At 43.7% G+C, this 27,313-nt stretch overlaps 1 protein-coding gene across 4 annotated transcripts in view; it reads left to right on the forward strand.

The window, feature by feature from the left end:
- The first annotated feature begins 19,590 nt into the window (after positions 1-19,590).
- Positions 19,591-27,313, forward strand: part of UTP25 (UTP25 small subunit processome component) — a 29,568-nt gene continuing 21,845 nt past the window's right edge. Inside the window, exons 1-5 of one of the 4 annotated variants that reach the window (XM_089909184.1) lie at positions 19,591-19,871; positions 21,036-21,075; positions 21,744-21,975; positions 23,992-24,162; positions 26,348-26,436. In XM_089909184.1, the coding sequence (XP_089765310.1) occupies positions 19,765-19,871; positions 21,036-21,075; positions 21,744-21,975; positions 23,992-24,162; positions 26,348-26,436 (639 nt within the window). In that variant the 5' untranslated portion in view covers positions 19,591-19,764. Of the gene's footprint in view, positions 19,872-20,177; positions 21,076-21,743; positions 21,976-23,991; positions 24,163-26,347; positions 26,437-27,313 lie in introns of all 4 variants that reach the window. The other 3 variants (XM_022593475.3, XM_089909192.1, XM_089909198.1) reach the window with 3 other exon arrangements.

Consider the following 27,313-nt stretch of genomic DNA (forward strand, 5'->3'; position numbering starts at 1 on the left):
GCATGGCCTCTGGAGCCAACTACTGATATTCAAATCCAACTGCATCAGTTACTACAGACTTGGGCAAGTTTTTTAAGCTGTCTGGGCCTCAGTTTCTTATCTGTAGAAGGAGGTAAATAATAGTACCCACCTCAAAGGGGCGTTGCGGGCATTCAAAAAATTACTTCATATAAAGTGCTTGGAACAGTATTTAGCACTTTCCAAGTGCAGTATAAATACCATTTTTATTGGTGTGAGGATAAAAAGTACCATATTGGCATTGCCTCATGGAATAAACAGACATCTACTGTTACGTGAGATTCAAGGCCTGTATGTCCCCTAACAGGTGCTTGATACAAGTTCCCTCACCTTTCCCACTGCAGAGAACTCCAGTCCATGTAAAGTGCCTGCTTACAGTGAGCTGTGTACTAGCACATGAGATGTGGAAGCACTAGGCTGTCACAGGTAAGAAGGGGCATAAGCAGGGTACTTAGGTTTTGGAGTTTAAAGCAATGAGTTAGAGACCATGATGGAGTAGTGTTATGACTGAATTATGTCCTCCCCAAATTCAGATATTGAGGTCCTATAACCTGCAGTATCTCAGAATGTGATTGTGCAATACTGTGGACTTGATTCCCAGTCCCAACTCAGCCTAGTGACATAGCCGGCAAAGGCCTGGGAAGGCAGCAAGGCCGAGATCCTGACTCAGGCAGCCTCTGTCTCAGCCACTGCTTGTGGCCACTCTGCCCTTCACTTAGGGGAAGGGGAGGGCTATCTCATCAGCGCAGCCAGTCTGTTACTGCTGCTGAGCTTACCGGACAAGCCAAATCTTCCATCTGGCCGAGGGCTGGGCTCCCGAGACCAAGCAAACAGTCCACTGCAGGTGTGTGTGATGGAGGAAGACCACCGGGGAGTGTCATTTGAGGGGAGCCAAAAGCCCAATGGCATACAAGTATGAGTGCACACACGGACATTCACTTTTCCAGTAGCTGAAATTACCATAACTAAGGTGATTTCTTAGTGACCTTCTTTGGAAGACACTTTTTTTTTTTTCTGCTCTGTGTGGCTTGTGAGGATCTTAGTTCCCTGACAGCCAGGGATTGAACCCCAGGGCCACATCAGTGAAAGCTCTAAGTCCTAACCACTGGACTGCCAGGGAATTCCCTGGAAGACACATATTTTAGAATCAGAAAATTTGAGCTGGGAGGGCCCTTCAAATCCTCTAGTCTCGGGATGAAACTGGCTTAGAGATATTTGTTTGACCCACGCGTTTTTTGGTTTTTTTAATTTTTTTTATTTTTTGCCTACATTGGGTCTTCGTTGCTGCACATGGGCTTTCTCTAGTTGTGGCAAGCGGGGGCTACTCTTCATTGCGGTGTATGGGCTTCTCACTGCGGTGGCTTCTCTTGTCGCAGAGCATGGGCTCTAGGCACATGGGCTTCAGTAGTTGCAGCACACGGGCTCAGTAGTTGCATCATGCGGGCTCAGTTGTTGTGGTTCACAGGCTTAGTTGCTCCGCGGCATGTGGGATCTTCCCAGACCAGGGCTCGAACCCGTGTCCCCTGCATTGGCAGGAGGATTCTCAACCACTGTGCCGCCAGGGAAGTCCCCCACACAGTTTTTTAAACATTGGGAGATTTCACATAAACATCCAGATCCTTAGCATCTCTTGAAGAGTCAAATGCTCTGGACAGCCTAGGTCAGCATTTCCAACAGGCAACAGCTGCCCATTTAGAGAGTCTACAGGTAGCAGTCAGGACAACCCCATCATATTGGATTCACTCATTTACTTTAATCTCCCGATTCTGTAGGCATATGAGTTTGCAACCTCTAGTCCAAATATCCTTTTTTTAAAGGTGAGAAAACTGAGGCCCAGGGAGGTCAAGTGATTTGCTTAAGGTCACATAGCAAATTAGCCACAAAGCCAAGACTAGAACCCAAGCCCAGAGCTCTTCCCGCTTGGACCCTGTTCAGCACCCCAGCCAGACTCTATTCTGACTGTGCTGCACTGGTCGTTAAGTTTTTTTTTTAAAGTTGCCCATGCATCTAGACACTGTCGATACTATGGTGAACAACTCTTGTATCACTCTACTGAAGAATCAATGAAAGGGAATAAAGCTGGAGGAATTAAGGTAGAGATCAGGAGGAAATTTCTGGCTCTTCAAATTATGAGAGCTGGCAATAGGCCACCCTGAAGCCTCCTTTGCTTGAGACATACCTCATCTGCTTGGTCTGAGGAAGAAGAACACCTTGTGAGTCCCTGCAAGGGCTCTAGAGGAATCAGTTCTTCTGTGTTCTCAAAAGAACTCTCACGGGATTCAGACATCACCAGTATGGCTTGAGCCTGCAGCGTTCCCAGCATTTTGCCCTATGTCCCTGCTCAGGTGAGGCATTACTGAGTCACTTGTGAGCCTGAGTTTCAGGCAGTGAGATGTACGTTTGAGCACAGAGGTCGTGATTCACAACTACAGGGAATCAGGGAATTTCCCTCTCTGGCTCCCAGGCAACTCTTACCTGGTGAGGAGGGGTCTTTTTCACCACCCTGTGGCTTTAGCCTCTGCAGTATCAAACATATGACAATAAAGCCCAAACCCCAAAGCCCAAAGCCCAAATGTGACCCAAATCCCACCCTCTTCTTGGCAGAGTAGAGGGCATGGCAACTGGAACCTTTCTCAATGGCTCGGTATAGTGGAGAGTATTCCTGGAATCAGTGACAACAAATAATCTCAGAGACTGGGCTGCACGTCAGTGGAGCTGCTGAAGAAGGGGTATTAGGGACTTCAAGCTAAACAATTCAATTCTGTGCTCTCTCAGAGGAACTCAGACCCCAGCCAGCCTCTGGAAGGCAATTCTGGAACCCATCAGGTCTACCCCCAGTCCTTTCTGTGCCCTGGTTTATCTCTGGCTCCATCAGGTGTTTCAAGGTACTGGGGCCACAGGTGGGCCTAACGCATTGCCTGAACAACAACCTAAATTGTAGTGCACATTGGTATTGCCCCCTCCTCTGTCCCCTTACCCTCCATAGACTGCATCCCAGAATGCAATCCAAATCCTAGAATCACTGAGATTTCTGCAACGGAAGCTGCAGCAGAAATCCATAAATGAATCTCACTTTCCAACCCAGACAATGAAACAGACTTTGGCTTGGGACTTTAGGAGAATTCTCCACTAAAGTGTTCAGAATTATTTGTTTCTGACTCTCTTCTTATCCTTGGACCAAGCTGAGCACTGGTACGTGTTCTCAGAGAAGCAGCTTTCTTTATTCCAAACTTGGATCTGTATAAGAGGAGGAGGAGGGAAAAGAAGGCTCAGTAACTCCCTTGGAAGTACGTTGCCCACCTGGGGCCCTCCCTCCAAACCTCTTCCCTTCAGCGCCAATCTAACAGTCCACTTCCATCTCCCCTGGCAAAGAAAGTTGTCACTGGACCTGCAGATAAAAGAGCCAAACAAGAAGTTACAAGTACCATGAACGTGAGGGTTCATAGTCCTGATTTCAAATATGTTTCCCTGTTGGGACAGAGCAGTGTCTTGACTTTGGTCAGCACCAAACTACCTATCCTGTGATTATCTATGGCTATGATATGAGATCGTGGATATGAAAGCTCTCTGAAATTAGACAAGCGCTGTGTGGATGGGAGGGCTTCTCACTGCTATTATCTGCTTTTTGTTTCCTCCTGTAAATCATTCTCTCCAGGCCTCAGTCAAGTCCTTGAGGGCAGCAAGGCACAGGCCAGACAGGAACTCCTGTAAGTCAGGAGCTCCTGGCACAGGGCTAGGGGCAGGGTGATCTCCGTGAGCAGCGGAGAATGTGTTGACTTCAGAAAAATGAGTTACCTGGGGATACAGGATCATTGGGGGTCAGTGAGACGAAAAACTGGACTTCTGTTCAGTAAGACTGATTGACCAAATGTGTTTTATCTTGTCTCCCTCCCCAGGCCATTCCAGTAAAATGACAAATGAAGGAATAAAAAAAAAAGATTTTAACCCACAAGGTTAAGAGAGGACAAAAGCACAGGCGGGGAGATAAGACGGATGAAAGATATCAACAGAAAATATTAGGAGATGAAATATTATGTTAACAAAAATAAGGAGTGGGGAGGGCTGATATTTTGATTATAAAGGTTTCAGTACTATTTAATTTTTAAAGCAGATATATATAAAATTTAAGAAAAATATTATTATCAGTATTTTTTTTTAAAGAAAGAAGAAAGAGCACCTGCGACTCAGGAGAGACCTGGGTGTCAGATCTTTCTTTGGTACTTGGTGACAAGCAGAGCTTGTCACCGTCACTGTCCGAGCCTGGGCCCCTTTATCTGAAGGAGTTGAACAAATCCCACAATCACCTTCCAGTTCTAACAATTCCTAGTTCTACAAGTAAATTATAGAGGCAGCACTGACGTCCACAGAAAAACAACCTGTGCTTTGGAATTAGTCAAAAGTTGTCTCAGATTTCCCCTCTTTCAATTCCTAGCTGTGTGAGCTGGCTGGGCCTCAGTTTACTCAACTCATGCATGAGGATACTGCCTATTTCTCAGGACTGACAAAAGGATTAAATGAAATAAGTAAAGCAACAAATAAGTAAAGCAGCAAATGTATGTTTTCTCCACTGCTGCACCTCCCATATTTAGGCAAGGATCCGGCATAGTTCTGGGCACCAGGCATTGGTTTAATTAAAACCCGAAGAGTTCAGAAATGGGTTACTCTTATATTTATTCTTGGGGCAGGGAGAATGTGAAGCACCTCATTTCTGTTGATTGTATTAGGGGCAAGGTCCAAGTGTGGATATCAGAGCTTAGTATAATTCCTTTGAGGAGAGGTAGCTAACTAAAGGGCAGACAAGGGAGGGCATGAATGAGAGGTTCTTTGACCAAGTACCCTCCACCCCTCCACCCCTCCACTGTGGGAACTTTCTCTTAACAGTGTCCACATACACAGCCTCAACCTAGATTAGCCTCCTATTCCATTACCTATAGTTCTGCAGAAAAGGTAAAGATGGTGTCCACAGGGATTTCCTCTGTCTTGAGTGGCTCTGGACTGGCACACTGATTTTCCACACTATGGGCTGCCTTCCACACTAATTTCTCCACATCACTTAAAACTTTGGTTGTATAGCATTCAAACAGGTCATTCGATCTGGATGCTGCTCCTAGACACCTACAGCTCGACCCCCCTCCTCAGTTACCACAGTCTGAATCCAAATTTGTCTGAGTTGAACTGAGGTCTACAAGGTGACTAAATGCCATGGAGGGTTAGCCCAATCCAGGAAGAAAGGGAAGATGTACATACAGATATAAGAGTTCAGTGTTGATCTCGTGTAACCCCTGACCACAAGCACATCCGAGTCAAGATCAAAAAGGATTTATATCTTTTCTAAGACAGACCCAAACCAGAGCCCTGGGTCCATCCCCCATGAGACACAAGCATCATTCCTTCATTCATCCTTCAGTAAATATTTATTCAGCGGCTCTTATATGCCAGACAAAATCCCTACCCTCATGAAACTTACTGCCTCCTATTGTTTTCTTTTATTCCTACTGAAGCCCTCTGTTTAAACTTTCACATGTGTATCCTTCTACTATTGTGGCCCCATCCTATCCCCTACCCTAATCTATCCTAAGCCCCTTTGTGAGCTCTGATCGGTTTACTCTTCTGGTCAAAAACATTCTGTGATTTCCCAATGTTTATTGAATCAAGAAACTTGATTCACTCATCCAACAAATGTTTATTGTGTGTCTACTATGTGTCAGGCTGTTCTAGGTGCTGGGGATACAGCAGTGAGCAAGAGAAACAGATAAAAACTTCTGCTCTCATAGTGCTTATATCCTAGTGGGGGAGATAGACAATAACCAAGATGAACATGTACAATAAGTAAAGCGTGTTAGTTGGTGATGAGTTCTAAGAACAATAAGGCAACAGGTCAGGAAGTGGAGGAGGTGAGGGAGAAGTAAAATTTTAGATAGACTAACCAGCAAGAAGAAGACATCTAAGTAAAGATCTAAGAAAATGAAGGAGGGAACCCTGGGGATAGCAGAGGGAATATGGGTCCAGAAAGAGAGGCCGGCAAGTGCAAAGGCCCTGAGGTAAGAGCACACTTTAAAGGATGAGCAGGGAGGTCAGAATGAGGCCCAGTGTCTGGCAGAGTGAGGAGAGAGGGAAGACGGTTGGCATGTGAGATCTGAGATCTAATAGCTGCAGGTTTTACTCTGATAGAGATGGGGGGCACTAGGGGTTTTGAGCAGAAAAGTGACGTGGAGTGACTTGTTTTGCAGGATCACTCTGGCTGCTGTGTTTAAAATAAAGAGAAAAGAGAAAATGGCCAAGCAGGGAGACGAGTTGGAAGGCCCCTTGCTGGCCCTCTTCTGTTTGTCCAATCACATGTCTTACTATTCTGCTACCCTGTAGCCCTAACAGACTCTTCTTCCCTGAACACACTTTGCGGCTACTGACCTATCATCCTTGATGAAGTGGCCTCCACTTCGAATAATAATAGCAACTGGAATAACAGCTGCTACTTATCCAGCATCAATAATTCCATTCAATTTTTTAAAAAGTATTGTCTAATTTCACTTACAGACATTACCTCATTTAATGTTTATATTTTGTCCCCACGTATTGGGAAAGCTGAGGCTTTTTACAAGTTGCCACCAATTCGAAGGTCCCTGGGCCCAACCATAAGATAAAGAACAATTGATTCCCCTTTGGTCTCAAGTGGACCATTTGCATCTTTGAGGGTCTCCAGACCATGTGACCCTCTAGGCATTTCCTCACAGGAAGCCTGCACAAAGGGAGAGGGAGATGTTTAAGATGACCCTTACATGTCAACATTAATTATCTGGATAGAAAAACAGAAGCAAAGGACATTTAAGGCAAAGAAAATAGCACTGCACAGGTTCAGAGGTACCACATGGGATGGTCAGGAAACTGCAGTTTACTGGTGTGTAGCATTTATAGGGATGCATTAGGCAGGAAACAGATCTGGAAGGCCTTGAATGGAATGGCATATCAAAGGGCTGACTTTCTCCTATTTACAGTGAGGGAACTTTGAAGGGTTTTAGGTAAACAAACAAGTAAACAAAAATATTGTTTAAGCTTGAACAAGGTAAGAGTGTCCGGGAATGTTGAGGACTGTGTCTACTTGGAAAGCCTGCGTTCCTTTTAAAGGAAGCAGCCAGGGTTCTGGCTGATGGTTGCTGTACAGAAAGACAGGCCCAGTTTTGCCACTGGGAAATCTAGATTTTTATATAAAATCTTCCGATTTTTTATATGTTTGCAACAAGTTTTTTTAAAAAAATTTTGATTACGTATAAAATTTTAATTGTATATAAAACCCCGCATAGCAGCCGCCCTCTGGGGGCTTCTGCCTGGAGTATAAGTAAGCTCCAGGAGGACAGGGACTTTGTCTTATTTCCACTGTGTTCTCAGTGCTTGCCACAGAGCCTGGCACACAGTAGGTGTTCATACATGTTTGCTAAATGTATACGTATGTGTTAGTTACTAGTATTCGTATTGTACGCTTGAGGAAACTGAGGCTCATGGAGGATAATAGATGACACGGGAAGTGGCCACACTCAGGTTCAAGTTCAAATCTCTGAACTTGGAAATAGACAAAATGTCTTGCAAGAAAGATGGATTAAGATAGTCTAAGAGTAGAAGAGTAGAAACAGCTCTTCGTCAGACCCTTACACCACCCCCCTATCCCCTATCCAGGATGTGGGGACAGCTCAGATGTCCTGTGTGTGGCTCCACTTGATTTTAAACCCCCTGGGAAACTTCTGATCCCGTTCTCTGGGACTGTTTTCCCTCTCTTATCTTATTCAGACCTAGGAATCAGAGATGAGGCAGCCCACTCACCACCTGTCCCTCCCCAGCACAGTGACATCTGTAAAACGTTGAGTTGCTAGCAGTAGCAGTTTCTTCTGGGTATTTCAAATCCAAACAAGGACCCACCAGATCTTGCTGGCCAGGATCCTGGACGACTAAATCCCTAGGGGTACCAGGTAGCTACAAGGCTTTCTCTGATCTAGTTCACTCTTTTACAAACATTATTAGCGGAGCTGCTCATGGCTGCTGCATACGTAGAAATGAAAGGAGGTGGGCTGTACAGTTGTGAAGCAACTATACTCCAATAAAAAGTAATTTAAAAAAAGAAAGAAATGAAAGGAGGTGGGAAAACAATAGAGCCAGTGAAGGGGGATTTGGGGAAATAGAATATCAGTGTTTGAGGCTTCTAAAATCAGAGTCAGGATTTCTGCTAAGATCTACTCAGCTGACATAAAATCAATCCTTCCTTCCTTTCCCTCTTTCTTCCTCTCTTCCTCCCTTCATCAAATCAGACAGTAGTTTAGTCAGTCAAGAAACATTTGTTGTTCAGTGTTCAACAGACTCCCATAATTGGCAGGTGATGATTTGAATGATGCCCGTGAACTGTGTCACATTTTATTCATATATTCATACACTTTCAATTTATTAAGAAGGGATAAGGAGAGAAGGAAACACTAGCGTGTTTTGCCAACTATTACAATTCGCGGGGGAAAGCTGTTGTTGTTCCTCTATACAATTCTGAGAGTAATTTACCAATTTCTGGACTCTTTCCAGAATCTTGTATTTGAAGGCACAGTCACGGCTCAGTGCTCTGCTTTCTGAACCAGAAACCCATGCACTGCATTGCTGGCCAGTCAGTTCATCTTGCACACATTCATTTTCCTTAAATGGATTTATTTTCAAGTCCATCGGGGGATTTTTCTTAAATTTAATCTTTAAAAGAGTCTTATCCAAGGTAAATGGATAAATTACCAGCTGGTAAATGGCGAGTAGGAAGCTGGCCAGGCCCAATCTGCCTGGCTCTGTGTCCTTTGCATTAGGTCATGGAGGGGAACCCAAGCTTTGGAATGTTAATCTTGCCCACGGGCCTGAAGTAATATCCCAGGATGTGAATGTGCATGACCATCCATCTGTCTGTCCTGGGGGCGTGAAGAAGGCAAGACGCTCTGTCCTTGACCCTGACTGACTGAACCCAGGGGCTGGATCTGGAGGTTTAGGGGCCTGGGAACCTCTCTCTAAGTGCTTCAATGTCTGCAGGCCCCAGGAGTTTCGCTGTTTCATAGCAGGCATGGCCACCTCCCAGTTGCTATTCTGTGCTGTGGCAAGTGCCAGCTTGTCTTCCCTTCCCGCCCAGCCTGGGAAACCGGAGGCATTTCTAGCTCAGGTCCGGACCCGTCCTGGTGGCCTGGATTCCACCGCCTAGGCAGAAAGCTCATCTCAGCCCAGGGACCATTTCTCCCTGGGTTTTGTCACAGGGGAATTTCTATTCCAGCAGTTCAGGGCGATGGGGGTGGGTGGGTGGCCACAGGCTTCTCCTCTCTTAAGCTACAGAGTGGTGGGGTGGATATCAGTGTGTAGAGAAGGAAAGAGGGGAGGGAAGGGAAGCTTGAGACATTCCATCCCTGAGGTTGTTTCATCCCCAAATCCAAGGCAAATAAGGGAGTTGGGAAGGCTGGACTGTCTTCCTAGCAGCCCAGTCCTGAGTCCCTGAAAGGAGGACTTTCTCACATTCCTACAGGAGGGTGGGAAAGAGGCTGGGTCTGGGCAGGTCTGGAGAGCACCTGTTCCCTGTGGCTTTGGGGGAACACGCCCCGACTTGCTGAGCTCTCAGGTAGGAGTCTCTGGGTAGGAAGTCCAGCCTCTGATTGCGCAGGGGCTGTGTGTGTGTGTGTGTGTGTGTGTGTGCGTGTGTGTGCAACAAATAATTGTTTAGTGCATCCATGCGCTTTTTGCTTAAATGAAATTCAAATTTAACTGAACTTATCTGGCAACCTCAATATAGGAGGCAGGACTCGGTTGAACTGGACTGAGGCTGACACTCATCCCCCTGTCTCTCCAATTTCAGGGAGGCAAGGGCCAGTTTCTGGACACATAACCCTGCTTTGACCTGCTCCCCACCCTGAAGCAAGAGAATTCCTTGGGCATTGCCTGTCCCACACAGCTAGGGCCCCTCGGACTTCAGACTTCAGTTCTGAAACTCCAGAGACTTTCATGTCAACCGGTAATGCTCCATCCTGGAGTCCCTTTGAAGATGAAAAGCTCTCCTGAGGACTGAAGTGCTCTGTTATTGTAATTAACATAATTAACAGCACTTTTGCTCATAGCCCTGTAGGAAACTGGGGGACTTTGCTTTTTGTAAGAAATACCTACCTCACTCTCCCAGGAGATGGCCAACCTCTTCTAATCCAATACGAGGGTAGATGTCCAGGCCAGCCCCAGTACCTGCTCCCACCTACCCTGACTTAGCCTTGTCTTTTTACCTGTTCAGATGGTTTTTCACTACAACAAGGCACCCGGCTCTCCAGGCACAGTAGCCACCCTCTCCTGGGAGATGTCTGTGCCTTCTTGATGAATGGTAAAGCCTGGAGTAAAGCCTTTCGGTAAATGGTAAAAAGCCTTCCGTCCGGTCTACCCTAGCTCTGGAACGGACAGAAGGGGTGCCAGCTGCTGCCATCTCACTTCTCAACCCAAATGCCCTGACCACTAGGAGCAAGCTCTTCCTTAATGCCAGGGATCAGGTTGTTGCTATGTAGAGTGGCCATGTGGGAGGTATATAGCATTTCCTTCTGAAGGTAGCTGGTCACACAATGGTAACCAGGGCAGCTAAAGGTCATGCCCAGAGGCCTTGTCCAGAGTCTGTTGTCTTCATTATTTATTTCTAGGGGTGCATCCTTCTGCTTTCCCCAAGGAGGTGATCAACTCTTGCACAGGAAGAGCCAGAGCATTCCATTCCCTAAAGGTGTAGCATAGAGGAGATACTCAGCATTACTAATTGGGTTGTGAAAAACTGATGTTTGTGATAGACCAAAGAAGCATGTCTGCCTCTCTCTGGATTCCCAGGGCTCTTAGCAGCTCTCTCTGGGTTTCCTGACATACCTACTGTATGATTTTTATCTGGCCTGTTATGTGATTGTGAAAACTTACAGAAGTGTTCTATGTTGTTACTATTGGCAGTGCAAGGCTTCTGCCCAAACTGGCTGAAGGTTCAAGAATTTTAGACAGTTGACTCTGATGACGGCTAGAGGTTATAAAATTTCCCTGTCACCCCAAATCTGTCTTCAACACCTTGGTATTGTCCTACCCTAGACTCTCTTAGGAAATCACAAGAAGGAAAATTAGAGTCCTGGACCTCTGTAGAATGTGCTCTCAGGTCTTTATAGCCTGTTCCTCTCCCCACAACAGACACACACACACACACGCTCATCTGCGAGTGGCAGAGTCAACTCCTCCCCACCTTCCTATTTCATTCAGTTTAATTTAATAGGAACTTATGCTTAGACAGCAAATGATGCTCAATAACAATAAGGGCTCATATTGAGCTTTGTAGACCTAGTCTCTTTGAGATTCAGAGTCACCAGAACATGTCAGATGAACTAGAGGGGACCTGACAAGGCTCAATGACAGACAGCTGTGACAAGGCCACTGAAATGACCTTCACCGTAAGACAGTAGTGACCTAGGGCCTGGAGCCCATCATAGGGGTGAGTTGGCTCTGGGAACGGCATGAGGCTGATGCTGAAGCCTCCTTCCAACCCACCTGCCTTGACACTATGGGTGTGCCAAGGGAAATGGCCATGCACTCATCAAGTGAAGAACTCGGACCCTAAAGAGCTATACCACTGGGAGCTAGTGGCATGCCTGAGACTGAGTATAACAAATTGGGGGGAGCTGGCGGAGGGCACAGGGAGGGCTGGGGAGAATGTCTGCTCTCGCCCCCTGGAGCACAGCCAGGCTTCAGCAGTGACTGCTGATGAATGTCACCAGGACTGACCCTTTGGACTGGGTCAGCATCATTGAGAGACTTGGCCAAACCAGAGGGAAGACTGAACTCCTTGCTAATCTACTCATGGAGAAACTTGGTGTCTTAGTCCATTTGGGCTGCTATAACAAAATACCATAGACTGGGTGGATTATAAACAACAGATATTTATTTCTCACAGTTATGGAGGCTGGGAAGTCCAAGAAGATTTGGTGCCTGGTGAAGACCAACTTCTAAGTTCTTAGAAGGCCATCTTCTTGCTGTGTCCTCCCATGGTGGAAGACACGAGGTTGCTCTCTGGAGTCCTTTTCATAAGGGCACTAATCCCATTCATGAGGGCTCCACCCTCAGGACCGAATCACTTTCCAGAGGCCCCAGCTCCTGCTACCATCACATTGGGGGGTAGGATTTCAACATATGAATTTGGCAATGGGGCGTGGGGACACAAATATTCAGTCCATTGTACTCAGTGTCATTGGGATTCCTACTTTAAAAGAGACTTGGTCCCTTTAGTTAAAGGCTGAAGTACAGGGACAACTTTGAAGAGCAGTTATTCTTCAAATAATATATACCCTTCATAGGAAATAAACCTTAACTATCTTTTCTAAGAGAAAAGGCTAGTGTTTTCTTCAATTTTGAATCAGGGCTACACAATTGTCTAATTTTATTTTCTTTTAATGATTCTTCATGGTCTTTTTGTTTTGGGAAGAATAAACACTGGTTCCTGGGTATATTCCTGGCTGGTTGAAGAGAATGTCCTCCTTGGATCCCAGCTGACAATGCTCAACACTTACCCATGCGGCCCTCATCTCTTTTCCTGCCTTGTCCCAGATACATTCACTGTCATCCACCCCAGCCATCAAAGAGACTATAGTACAGTTACTTTAGGATTGGAGGACACAATGATCCAAACATTCATCTGGCTCCAAAATCCTCTCTTCAGGCAGAGCTGGAGGAGCTCTAAGTCTGCAGAATGAAGGTAGTCCGCCTTCAACACTGACTTACAAGCAGCTTTGCAATCTGCCTTTGTGGAATTTTCAGTGCAAGAATTTATGGTAAACTCATGAAGGACATCTTTAGCTGCAAACTTTATTTCTAAAATTTTTAGTTCTAGTCAGAATAAATGCACAGAGAGGAAAACAAGGAGAAATAAAAACCACAAGAAGATGCTAGAAATCTTCTTCATGAGAAATGTATGGTTGTTCAATATGGGAAAGGCTGACATTCTTGGGGCTTCACTATCTGAATAAGAAAAGCTGCCTCCAAAATGGAAGGTAAATCACCGCCCAAGGAAAAAGATTAATATCACTGAAGCCTCCCACACCAGATGTAACAGGCTGGGCAGTTAAGCCTGTGATGGGAGAACCACACCGGGGAGTGATTTGCTAACAGTCAAAAGTGGGAGAACATAGCTGCTGTCAGTTTGGGCTAAGAGGCAATTATAGATTCAATTTCATTCAAGATGGTAATTCCTAACTTCATTTTTTTAAATGTAGGACCGTGGTCTATATCCTGAGGATTTTTTCCCCCCACTTCTTTTCTCCTAAAGAAAAGCATTCTCATAAACTGTCATGTAGGTTAACTGGTGGTGCTCAGAAGAGTCATGAATTTTACGGGCAAAATGGCATGTAAAAGGTGAATGAGAAAAAAAAAAAGAATCACATTTAAGTCAGGTCAACGCAGCCTGGATTAATCACCCCTCCTCTGTTCTCTCGGTGCATGGCTCATACTTTCATTCAAGAATTTATCATGTTGTGATGTCATGGACAGTCATCAGCTTCTAGGACTCCTCCTTCCCTCAGGACTCTGAGTTCCCTGAGGCCAGGGCCTCTGTTTTATTCTTTCTCATAAACTCCCTTGCCACTCCATATATGCCCAGTGTACATTAATGCGCTATCAGTGATTACTGAACAAATACCCTCCAGGTCCTATACTAGTTCCAGTGGCATATATGAAGTGTAAACTCATTTTGTACTTACTGTGATGGAGATTTGAATCCAGATCCAACTGAGTCCAATACCCTCGGTCTTAAGCCCTTTGTTAACCTGCCTTTCCTGAGACAGATTGATCAGTAAATGGGAGACGATATCAGCTTTCCTGCTCCCCAAATGGCTGCTTCTTCTCCATCACCTTGCTGGTTCTTCCTCATCCCCCCACCCAGCCCCTGAAATTTACAAGGCCCCAGGGTTCAGTTCTCAGGCTCCTTCTCTGTATTTACACGTCACGATCTCATTCAGTCTCATTTATAGGCTGACCACTCCCATTTGGGCATCCTGGACTCTCCCCTGAATCCCAGATGTGCATGCATATTTGACTACCTCCTGGACCTCTTCACTTAGATGTCTAACAGCAACCTCAAATTTAATGTGTGATTTGAATGATCTTGATATTCTTTTCTTTGATATACCAATGTAATAAATGCTGTTTATGACTTCTTTAAGTTTACATAGTGCTCCAACATATTAATACCCTCTGAGCTTCAAAAAACCAAATACATTTACAGGAGTATTATCAGTCACCAAAATGACAGGGAAGGAAACTTTACCTTGCGAGAATGCACAGATGTTCTCATTAAGGCAGTATTGACCCAGACGATCATTTAGTATCTGTCAAGATGGATATAAGCATCTCTGAGCCCCAGGAACAGAGGAAGAACAGAAGCAGTTAACAGCAATGGGGAGCACGGCCCATTAGCTTGGCCCCTACGATCCCCTCATGTTGTATCCACGCCCCACACAGGAACTAGCATGGATGGCGTGGATTTCACAAAGTGAATTCACTACAGTCTCCACTGAGGATAATTCTATCAGGAGAGACTTGAAATACTAGTTTCAAGAAATGTTGAGAAGTGGGAGGAAGCCTTTGGTAAAAACATGAAAAAGTCTCCAAAGTCTTTTGGAAGTGGGCAGCATCAGTAGCGAACCAGCTGCTCCAGGAAGGCGTCGGAAAGGAAGATTTAATGTCCTTGTCGCCCATACAGACATCACCGTGATTTCGCTAAAGTCCAAATCGGTTCACATAACCCCCTTGCTTGAAATCCTTTAAGGGCTCCTCACCTTACATGGGATTGGGCCTCAATGCCCCAGCAAGGCACGCAAGGCCTTTAGTGGGCTGAATCCTCACCTGTCCGTCTCTCCAACCTCTCTACTCCCACCCACCCACCTCAGCAACAGGGACCACAGACAGTTCTCCAAACACATCTTTCCACCTTGCTCATGCTACTCCCACTCCCTGGAACCTTCTTTCCCAGGAAACCCTGACTCAGTGCATCCTCTGTGCAACTCCCCATGACCTTTCCTCTCTCCTCCACAGCAAGAGGAGCTCCTTTATCTTCTGGGTTCCTAAAACCCTTTGTAGACACCCTTCTAATCTAGCCCATGACAACATAATTATTTGTTAATTGCTTTGTTTCCCCAAAGGTCTTCAAGGGGAAAGCCTGAGGTCTGAGCTTTTTAAATCCTTAATGCCTAACATTATGACAGGAACATGGTAACTGTTTAGAAAATGTTTGATGAATGAATGAAGGTTTGCCTGCTAAGCCTCTGCCAGAAAAATGTGAAAAACAGGATGTAGTTACACCAACATTCCACTAGAGGGAGGGATGTAAAACTTTATCCCCTCTCTCTAGTGTAGCATTTTTGCCTTGTTCTCAGTCAGATGAATATAATCTGATAAAATATTTCAGTTTTAGGCTAGGCCTAATATAAAACAACCTCTGATAAGCTTGAGGAAACGTAATTATTACAGGTCACTCTATGCCAGGCTCTGGGTTTGACAATGGGCAGTTCTTCTGGGTACAGATGAATAAAGGGTAGGTACTATATATAACAGTGTTTTACATTTTCAAGTTATGTAGAGTGCATTGAAACGCATTACAAAGCTTTTCTCTTTTCAGACATAATCTCGTTATCTAAAACATGCTCCACCTAGAAAGCTCATTGCTCCTTACACAATAAACGCTGTGGAATCCGATGACTACCCAGCTTTCTAATTTCCTGTTGCCCTATATCCTTCATATCCTGTCTTGAACACACACATATGCTGTTCATGAAGTCAGCTGAAACAATTCATACAGCCTAAAATCTAGATTAATCTCAAGTTCTATACCGATGTTCAATGAACGTGACAGACTGACAAACGCTCAAAGGCAGCAGATGACCTTCCCCCCGCAGCCCCCAACCCCCAGCAGCACCAAAACCCCGACCGAGCTGCTTTCTTAGCACCCAGCATCTATCAGTTTAGCATTTGTCACAGTGTATCGTAATAGTCTGCATACTTATCCATACCTGGGTGAGGCTGAGAGTTCCTTGAAGAGGCTGGAATGGATCTTATTCTTTCCCCCAGCCTCAGCTGCTAGCACAGCACCTGGCACATGGTGTCTAGTACATTTTTTTTAATGAATAAACGAGCTCATTTCATTATACGGGTAGCAAGAGACTGATTTCTGCCAGCAGTCTCAGGAAGAGGCTGGATGGCTTTGGGGTGTATACAGACATGTATGCATACATGTGGTGGAGGAGACTGTCTGATTTGAGGCATCTAGGAGGAGACAAATGTGTGGGTACACCTTCCCCAGAATCTTCCCAAATCAGTAGCTAAGGTGTCGGAGCTTTCATAATTAGAGAGTCATACCTTTGGATTATTTATGGCTCCCTGTCAACATATCTTGAACACATGTGCCCTTGTCATCACTTATATTATCACATAAATTTCAAAACTCAAACTTCCCCAGCATCTGATCTGTATCCTCAAATTGTGCTCCTTCCCCACCTTCCCATTCCTGCTCTGTTGAGAATCTCAGATAGACTCCTGTTTACTTTCTGTGGTTTGTATTAGGACATAGTTTGTCTTTTCAAATACATCACTATATGTCAAATAAGCTCTTTCAAATCATGTACACAATAATATTTGCAAGGGATTAAAACACATCAATTTGTATAATTCCATGAGTTCATAATGATACTAAAAATTAAAAAAAAAACTTGATTGGTCAACATTAGAAGATCTAGTGAATTGACTCTTTGTGTTGAAAATTAGTAAATGAAGGGAGAGAATCAAGCATTTCTTCTGCTTTTCCTATACAAACAGCACCACTGGGTAAGCAAAATTTAGGGGAAGGTAAAGCTTGCTTTCATAGAAATAGTCCAGCAAGTAAGTGAAGAAGAAATGATAGAATATCACCTCATGATAGAATTAGAATGTGACCTCTAATGAATTAACGAATTTAGACATTGACTACCAATGGCTGGTAACATCACAAAATGAAAGGCAACCAGACGGTATACGCCTCCTGAGGGAAGTATAAAATATTAGCTATAATGAAATCTGATCAAAGTTCTAAATCCCACAATGTATTCATGAGAAACACAGAGAACAGCAGAACATGTTCAACTAACAGTGTAAAAAAAAAAAAAAAGACGACAATTATGAGACAATCAGAAATCTGAATACTGACTGGTTATATGATGATATTAAATAATTGTTATCACCTTTTTTTTTAGGTGAAATAGTGCCATTGTAGCTATGTTAAAGAAAGAACCCTTATCTTTTAGATATTTAAAAATAAATATTTACAGATAAAATAATACAATGTCTGGGATTTGCTTCAAAAATAATACGGGGGCGGGAGTTAGGGGTAGTGGGTGGGCATATAAATGAAACAAGGTGGCCTTGCATTGAAGCCGAGGGATGGGAACATGGGAGTGTGTTATACTGTTTTGTCTACTTTTGTATATACTTGAAATTTTCCAAAGAAAAAGTTTTTAATAAAGAAAAACTAACACTTTTCTGAATATTCTGACCATCTTGTCCTAAGGGACAGCCACCCCCCTCCCACCCCTTGAGATCGTTATCCTAGGGAGTCTCCCCGAATTGAAAATACCCAAGTAACATTAATTCATCAGCCTCTCTTTACAAACTAGTATAAAAGATTATTTCCTGGACTGTTTTTTACCGCTGAAAATACTGAGTCCCTGAGGGCAAAGGTCAAAGAAAACCCTGCAGGAGGGAAAAGGAAGGGCTGAGTGTGGGAAGAAGAAAGGGAAGAACAAATTTTGCCTTTATTACAATTTTCCCAGGGCCTTCACTAGTTGGCACATGCATCTTCTCTGTGTGGGTTTTACTAAGAGAACTTTCACTGGAGGCATGAAAACTATGTTTAAATTCCGAACTCTCAGGTTAAAATTTCACAAAGCATCCCCTTTTACGTTGTCAAAGGCTAATTAAATATTTTCAGAAGCGGGCTCAGGGAGACACTGATGAGATCAGTTGGGTGGAGCTAGGGCACAGCTCTGTCTGAACCTGGGAACAGTCTAGACCTGTCCATAGGACTACAATGACACGGAAGCCAGGAGAGAGTAAAGAGTCACATCAAGTGCTCAAGAGTATAGCTTTTCATAGCAGATCTCTGGAAGAACACCAAGAAACTGGTTGCCTCTGGGGAGGGAAGCTGGGGCACTTGGAATAGGGTGGGAGGAGAAAAAACATTGTATGACTTTATTGTCATAGCGCCTTAGTATGTATGATGACATTTGCAAACAGCCTTTTGTTGACGTAAGTGACTGTACTTTTTATCCTGAAATTAGACCGAAGACAGATGTCTGTTTGTTTATGGGTTCCTTGGCTGGGCCATCTGCTGGCACTACCTGCCGTTGGCATATTTTCTTGATACTCCCTCCCCTCGCCTCCCTACCCCACCCTAACCTCCCAGAATCTGACCACAAAAATAGGATTTTAATAGTTCTAGTGCGACTTCTATAGGTGTGACATGGTATTGGACAAAGCTCAAATTCTCTCACAGACGCTCCTCTAATAGCAGAGCCAGTGAACACTGTCTTTGATGGCTCCTATTTCACCTTAAATATTCAGGTGAATTCTGTGGTTTATGATTGACATTGTAAGTTACTATTAGAAAAAAAGTGTCTCTGTGTTTATCCTGTGGTTTTTAAGTATCCCTGCACACTCTGCCTGTCTCTAGAGTATTCAGTCCAGTTGCATTGTTTTTTCCTCTTTGTTTAATGAGATTATTATTTACTTGCATTAAAATGTACCCATTTTAAAGGTACAGTTTGATTAATTTTGGTAATTGTATACAAGGTGTAACCACCACCACGATCCAGATATAGAAAAGTTACTTACCCTTTAAAAGTTTTCCATCCCAATTTGCCCCAATTCAGTTTTGAGACACTTTACTGAGTTTTACTGCTTTCTCTAACATCGACTCTCCGGGTGATTTAGGAAAGGCACTTTACCTCTCTGGATGTGTTTTTGCTTTTATAACATGAAAAATGCCAGAAGAGATTTGTTACCAGAGGCCCTTGCAATACTTCCAGAAAATGAGGGGGTAGGGTAAGGGCGGGAATCTCAGCCTTGCGTCCCCATTCTTCACATGGCACACGCATGTGGCAGATCCTAGTGGGAAAAGCCTGTGGTCGCCTGTGGTTTCCATCTCCTCTCTTGCTAGTGTGTATGTAACCTTTTGTAAGCATCAGCTTTCTCATCTCCAGTATCAGGCTTATTAACAAGGCCTATTTGTTTACTGTTGTGAGGATGAACTGAGATGCGCCGGCAGCCTTAAATGTTAGTTGGTATTTGTATTATGGCATAATATAAAGGCACTGCATTCAACTATCTCGGTTACTACACATTTATGCAGTCTGATTCTCACAGCCAAAACAGACGCACAAAGTACACTCACCCCTTTACCCACCTGGGGAAGCCCGAAGCCTGCCTGCCGGCCTTCCTTACAGGGCTCGGAGAAAAGCTGCGCACGCGTGCCTGTGCTTCCAAAGAGCCTCGCTAGGGGGCGGAATGAGAAACAGGAAGTTCTAACGCCTGTCGTACAAGCGCGACGTAAAGCGGGTCTGCTTTATGGCACCTTACTTCCGCCGTAAAGCGCCGTCGGAAATCCCGCGTGAGTGGGTTGACGAGACTACTTCCAGGTGAAAAACGCGTTTCTTGGAAGTTGGCTGACTTGACGTCTACCCCATGGGCAAGCGCAGGAGCCGGAGCCAGAGCCAGCTGCTCAACTCCCTAACTAAAAAGCAGAAGAAGCATCTAAGGGATTTCGGCGAGGAGCACCCCTTCTATGACAGGTATGGAGAGGCAAGGCTGGGACCGGCGCTGCCGGCGTCCTTTCCCGGTGGGAGTCCGCGTGTCCCCGCGTTTGGTCCGCCGGTGCCCCGGGGACAGTGACAGGGCAGCTCCCGCCGCGTCCCACGCTGCCCCGGCGCCGGCCTAGCTCGCCCGGGGATCCTGGCGGCTTCCCGCCTGAGATGGGGTTCTTCACCGGTCTTTCTACCTTTTGTTTAGCCAGTAGCTTCATGCTAGACGGCACGCCTCCTGTGTGGCGACTGGGCAGAGATTTTATAAGCTTGTTTTCGTTTTATATGTTTTTAAAGAATTGCTTGGGGGCCTCCCTGGTGGCGCAGTGGTTAAGAATCAGCCTGCCAACGCAGGGGACAGGGGTTCGAGCCCTGGTCCGGGAAGATCCCACATGCCGCATAGCAACTAAGCCCGTGCGCGCGCCACAACTATTGAGCCTGCAGTCTAGAGCCCGCGAGCCACAACTACTGAGCCAGGGTGCTGCAACTACTGATGCCCGCGAGCCTAGAGCCCCTGCTCCGCAACAAGAGAAGCCACCGCAATGAGAAGCCCGCGCACCGCAACAAAGAGTAACCCCCACTCGCCACAACTAGAGAAAGCCCGGGCGCAGCAACGAAGACCCATAACAGTCAAAAATAAATTAATTAAATAAGTTAAAAAAAAAAAAAAAGAATTGCTTGGGACCCTCGACATCACCGATCTATTAAATGACAATGAAGAAACTAATGTTTGGGTAGTTGTGGGTTCCTCTATAAGTGTCCAGACTCTCAGTTATGATCTTAGCGCTCATCCCACCACTTTGAGCTGCTTTATCAACAGTTAGAAGGATAGTCTACTTAAGAAATTTGCTAGAAAAGGTGAACCCCGAGGGCTTTTATTTGCCAAAATTTCCCATCTTTTGGATGAGAGCCTGTTACTGTGTGACTGTAGTATTTGTCATGTGGTCTTGTTAGACTTTTTCATTTGTCTATTATTATCTATTTGGCATATTGTTACAAAACCTGTCCAAATGCATTTGGAGTTTTAACTTGACAATAGATATAATGTATTTATAACGGTATAGCCTGCCATGTTCATTTAAAGTTGTATCATTAGACTTTTCCTAATTGCTACATGCTAGTAGTTAAAGTTTAACATTACCTGTTTCTTCTCAGGGTTTCCAGAAAGGAAGCAAAACCACAGACTTGTCAACTGGTAATGCTTTATACCTTCTTTATGATAGTTGATTCTGGACTGTTACTTTTAAGATTATATATAGTAATAAAGTTTGGCTACATTTCCACTCTTTTTGATTTTAGATGTAAGCTATATTTTAGTAATATTGCTTAGTTTTAAGTGCAGATGTCTGTTAAAATGAACTGTCCTGAGAGATAAGCCTGTTAGAACCTGTTAAGGAAGCTTACCAGAGGGCTCTTGGTGAATCCTAAGAGGGAACGTCTTGTTTGCTTAACATAAAATAGGGTGCAAAATCATCAAAGGTCTTATTTCACTACCACAGACTCAAAAATAAACTACACTTTTTTGTTGTAAGTTTTCCTGTTGCTCCTTTAAAGGTGCCAAATGTCTGACACATTGGTTAGATCGCCTTATAACCTAAAGCTCCATGTGTTTAGTTTGCTGTCTTTCCATGTGGAACATTAGCAGTTCAAAGAAGAGGAAGAGCTTCTAGAATCATAGCTAGATTAGCTGTTTTAAACAAATTTGGTGCTAGATTTGGTTGAATAGATAGGATTACATATTTGCAGAAAAGCTAGTGTTTATTTAGAAAAGTCTGAACTTGGTTCCACTGTGGGCCTGATAGTCGTGGGGTAGCAACAAGAACAATATAATTTTTGTTTTTAAAATCCCCATTTTCCTTTTAGTCAGAGAGTTTAGATACTTCAAGTTCTGAAAGTGAAGCAGAGAATGAACCAGAACAAGTTTCTGGTTACAACAGACTACTTGCCACATTAAAGGATGTTTCCAAGGAAGATGAGGAGGAGGAAGAGGAAGAAGACAGTGTTATAGATGAGACAGAAATGAATCTTGAAGATGGCGATAGTGACATCAGTGTGGAGGAAGAGACGGCAGTAGCGTCTACTGACGTGCAGAAGAGTAAGTGTCTTTGATGTGGGTTTATCATCTTTGTAGGGACCACAGACAGATTGCCCCAGGGGCATGGTGCCTTGTACTGTATGAGCTGGGTGAAAGCACATGGATTCAAAGCAGAGATTCTTAACATTGTTGGGCTCTGTGATATTTTCAAGAATCTGATGAAAACACAGGATCCTCTGGCCATAAAAATGCAGAAATGACATTTTTGCTTATGATTTCCAGGATTTCATCAATCCTAGTTCAAATTCCCCTGATTGAGAGGAAAGGGAACATAATTCTGTTTTTGTAATGGTCTCAATTTATGAAAGAGATTATTGTTCCTCCACTAGAGGAACCAAGTTTAATGGAAGATAGACATAAAATATACAAAACTTTTCAAGCATCAAATTTGAATGGAACCGATAAGTATAAGGTGTTAAAGAGATGCAAAGTGGTCACGTGCTGCCAGGGTAAATGAGGGGAGGCTTCAGAGAAGAGCTGGGATTGAAAGCTTGAAGGAACTCTGTCTCACTCAGACATCTAGGTGACTATTTTTTTTTATTATTATTATTAATTTATTTATTTTTGGCTGCATTGGGTCTTTGTTGCAGTGTGCCAGCTTCTCACTGTGGTGGCTTCTCTTGTTGTGGAGCATGGGCTCTAGGCACGTGGGCTTCAGTAGTTGTGGCACGCGGGCTCAGTAGTTATGGCTCGTGGGCTCTAGAGCTCAGGCTCTGTAGTTGTGGCGCACGGGCTTAGTTGCTCCGCAGCATGTGGGATCTTCCCAGACTAGGGCTCGAGCCCACGTCCCCTGCATTGGCGGGCGAATTCTTAACCACTGCGCCACCAGGGAAGTCCCCATAGGTGACTTTTAAATTTAAATTTAAAATCAACTTTATTGAGGTATGAATTACATTCAACAAGGTGTACCCATTTTAAGTATGTAATTTGATAAGTTTTGACAGATGTGTACATCTGTGTTGTCACCGCCAAAGTCAAGATACAGAACACTTCCAATACCTACAAAAAGTTACTTCTTGTCCTTTTACAGTCAGTTTCCCAGGCCTGGCATCAGGCAACCACTGACATGCTTCCTTTCACTATGTATTAGTGTTTCCTATTCTAGAAATTCATATGAATGGAAGCATACAATAAGTACCCTTTTGCGTGTGGCTTCTTTGTCTCCTCATGTTGTTGTGACTCATCCACATAGTTCATATTAGTAATTCATTTCTTTTTGTTACTAGAATAGTAGTCCATTGTCTGAATATATCTGGGTAACTTTTTATATCCTATTATCTTAATGCCTATTTGCCTTACTGTATTTTTTTCTATACTTTAAGGTGTCACACACCATTCTTAGTATTTTAATTTATCACTTGTACTCGGATAAAAAAATCGTTGCCTCAGACTTAGGGGTTTTTTTGTTTAATTTTGTTGGTTTTCCAGTTTTCTTTCATGTTTTGGGTTTTTAAAAATGAAAAGTTTCATTTTTTTAATTATAAAAGTAATATATATTTACTGTAAAAATTTAAGAGAGTAATATAGTTAACGTATATCTCCTCCACCCTGAGGTGAACACCTTTAACATTTTATAGAACCTTCCAGACTACTTTTTTGTGGATATATGAGTGAATACAAGTATATACATATATTTGTGTGTATGTGCGTAATGGTCTCATACATTTCTGTAACTTACTTTTTTTCTTTAATAATATAACGTGTGTAACTGTGGGTTCACATTAGCTTAATCACATAATATTCCATTGTAAATAATATGTGGTAATTTAATTAGTACCCCATCGATAGAAATGACGAAATCATTTTTTTATAGTTATTTGTTATATCAAAGCTGATTTGAACATCTTTACATGTACCGGGTCAGTAGTCAAGCTCAATTTTGAAACTTACGTCTTCTACCTGAATTTGCTTAAAAGTAAATGATAGCCTAAGGAATTAGATTTCATTTGTCAACAGAAGTGTAATTATATTTATGAGTAGTAAATAATTTCACAAAATGTTTCATCAAAACTGCAGATGCGGCCTTACCTGCTGACCCTAAGAGAAAAGATGGGCATGGGCCACCTGGCACATCAGAGGAATCCCCAGAGGAGTTTACAGATGCAAAACATGAGTCACTCTTCAGCCTAGAAACTAACTTTCTCGAAGAGGAAAGAGAAGGCAACTGTTCTCTGAAAGCATTACAAGGTCACAGCACAGCTCGTGATGTTTGAATTCAGCTGGTACTTAGTATGGGTGGTTGTGGTCTAATACCTGTTAAATCTCCTGTTATTGGAATGGGCAGTAATAGAAACAGATAGTTTAGCAGCTAGATGTAGAGCTGGAAAGAAATGCTTCTCCAAGATCTTTTGTGTTATTCAGGGTTAGGCAGTGTTGGGAGTGGGCGTGGCTGTTCAGGAGAACAAACAGTTGAAGGATGATGGCAGGGAAGGCCATTTCCCCAAAGCTCATGATCCATAGCTGGGGTCAGGGGAAGACTTCTGATTTTTTTCCCCAAGCAGGGAAGGGAGAGAAAGATGAGAAGAGTACTTTGCATTTTTCTCTCTATCCTTCACTTGCTCTTCCTTATTGGAGCAGTAATTTTCCAGATTTGTGAGACCCGGCAGTGGCTAATCTGATTGGTCCTTATTACCAGGAAGCACCTCCGAAGCCAGAAAGCTCCACCCTGTCTCCCCAGTCTCTCTCTTTATTTTTGGCTGCATTGGGTCTTTGTGGCAGTGCGTGGGCTTCTCACTGTGGTGGCTTCTCTTGTTGTGGAGCACAGGCTCTAGGCACGTGGGCTTCAGCAGTTGTGACATGCGGGCTCAGTAATTGTGGCTCGCGGGCTCTAGAGCGCAGGCTCTGTAGTTGTGACGCACAGGCTTAGTTGCTCTGCGGCATGTGGGATCTTCCCAGACTAGGGCTCGAACCCGTGTCCCCTGCATTGGCAGGCGAATTCTTAACCACTGTGCCACTGGGGAAGTCCCCATAGGTGACTTTTTAATTTAACTTTAAAATCAACTTTATTGAGGTATGAATTACATTCAACAAGGTGTGCCCATTTTAAGTATGTAATTCGATAAGTTTTGACAAATATGAGTATCTATATTGTCACCGCCGAAGTCGAGATACAGAACACTCTGGACCGTGCCTCTGCCCCCATGACTGTCACTTAGACAAGCCTGTGGTAGGCTGAGGCAGAGCTCTGCTGTCTCTCAGGTCCTGTGTCTTAGCCTGTGCCTGGGTGGGCAAGTCAGGTTGGTCTCATTCTGTGTCCTGACTGCCTTTTTTGGTCCCAGTGCCATCCTTCAACCAGCTGTGCCATTGAAGTTGAAATTTTAATCCTCCTTTGGTTCTGTTAGCTATTCTAGACAAGAGGAAGAAGTAGCAGGTAGAATTTGGGCACAAACCGCATTCTGAACTCAAAAAAACTTAAAAAAAAAAAAATGCTGGAGGAAACATTAGGAGGCTTGGCTATCCTAAAGTTTCTCTGGTTGTTTGGTCTGTACTGATATATTATCACCTAGAATTCTTATTTCCTATTGTTCACCTTTATCTTAGGTCCTAATATAAGGTGCACTGCATTTGAAGTTTTACTACCTGGGTCCTTGAATGGGTCATTTAACTTTGCTTCTTACATGAGTGGGACTGGAAGAGAAGAGCACTGACCCTGAGCAATGACCCTACCATTTTGATCATTTGTTCACCTCAGTTGAGTGTTGAACATTTATATTTGTCTTCCAATGCAGGTTAAATCAGACATGGAACCTGCCCTCAGGGATCTTGCAGTCTAGTTAGGTGAGGTAGGACATGCACATATATGTGTTGGTGTGGATAACTGAGGGCAGGGTGGGGCACTTGAGAGAAAGTGATGACTTTCTATAGGGGACCAGAGATGGCTTCTTTGGAGCCAGAACTGTGCCTGACACAGTAGGCTCCTGGGAAATAGCTATTTATTGTGATAGCTATAGGGGGTATAGCTATCACAATAGGGGGTAACATTCAACTGATACTATTTGGATATATAGAAATGCAGTGAACGAGAGGATAGAATTTTCAGTTAAAGGAAGGAAAGCCACAGTGGCAGAAGAATTTGAGAGCCATGTAATTCAAAAATTACATTAGAGAGGTAAGTTAGAGGTGTATGTTGAATTTCAGACCGAGAAGTTTCTTCAGAGGCTTTTGAGCTGGGGAATAATGTGATTAAAGAAATGCTTTAGGGAGATGAACCTGTCAGAAACTTTTAAGCTCTGGACTGGGATAGATGATGGGGAAAGTTGATGGGGAAAAAGATGAGTTAACATCATGAAAACAGGATGTCATTCACAGGGGAAGACTGGAAAATCCCTGTCATTTGCTCTAAGTGTTCTAATATTCTTTATTTCTGAATTAGATCCATTTGCACAACATGTAAACAAAGAACTGAAAGAAAAAGACATCCAGGCTGTTGCCACAAATCCCAAAACTACCCACCAGCTAAAAGTAAGCATTGTTCCATCATCACAGTCACAAATGGAGAAAAAACAGTGGTCTTGGGTTTTAGTGGTCTCCCTGAATGTATGATACACACCCGTGGCAGATGGCTTGATAGGGAGCAAGACAGAGGAAGACTAGAAGAGCCCAGTAAGGCACAGACATAGCTAGAAAAGGCACTGGGAAGCTGGAAGGTGGGGACCAATAAGATAAGAATGCTTTGGAGACAGGTACACCAGGGTTTAGACCAACGTCTGCAAGGGGCTATCTCATGACCTAAGGCAAGTTAATCTACCTTTTTAATCTTCACTGTTCTCATCTGTTAGAGGGGGACAGTAATGCCTGCATCAAAATAAAGTAGTTTATTTTACTGGAAGATACGTACAAAGTGTTCAGTCAAACAGTAGCTACTGCTGTTCATTTGTTTGAAATATCTGAGATAAGTGCACACCTAAATTATTCAGTATGGAGCAGTTTTTGCTTCTTTTTTCAGTGATTTTTTTTCTTTCACCACTGATGCTATTCATAAGAATTAGTCATCCTTGTTTCATTGAAATTTTTATTGAGATAATAATTATAGATGCAGTTGTAAGAAATAATACAAAGGTATCCCATGTGCCCTTTGCCCGGTTTCCCCCAGTGGTAGCATCTTACAAAACTGTAGTACAATATCACAAGTAGGAAATTTCCACTGATACAATCTACCTGTCTTATTCAGATTTCCTCACTTTTGCTCCTGCTCCTTTGTGTTATTTAGTTCTGTACTGTTTTATCACGTGTAGGTTGCCCTGGTCACCACCACAGTCAACATACAGAGCATTTCCAGCACCAAAGATCCCTCCTCTTCGCTGGTGCCATTTTATAACCACACCCACCTCCCTTCCCC

This window comes from Delphinapterus leucas, chromosome 1 (genome assembly GCF_059928025.1).
Source record: "Delphinapterus leucas isolate spDelLeu-1000000601 "Yukka" chromosome 1, BTC_Dleu_Yukka2, whole genome shotgun sequence".
In the NCBI taxonomy this organism is placed as follows: Eukaryota; Metazoa; Chordata; class Mammalia; order Artiodactyla; family Monodontidae; genus Delphinapterus; species Delphinapterus leucas.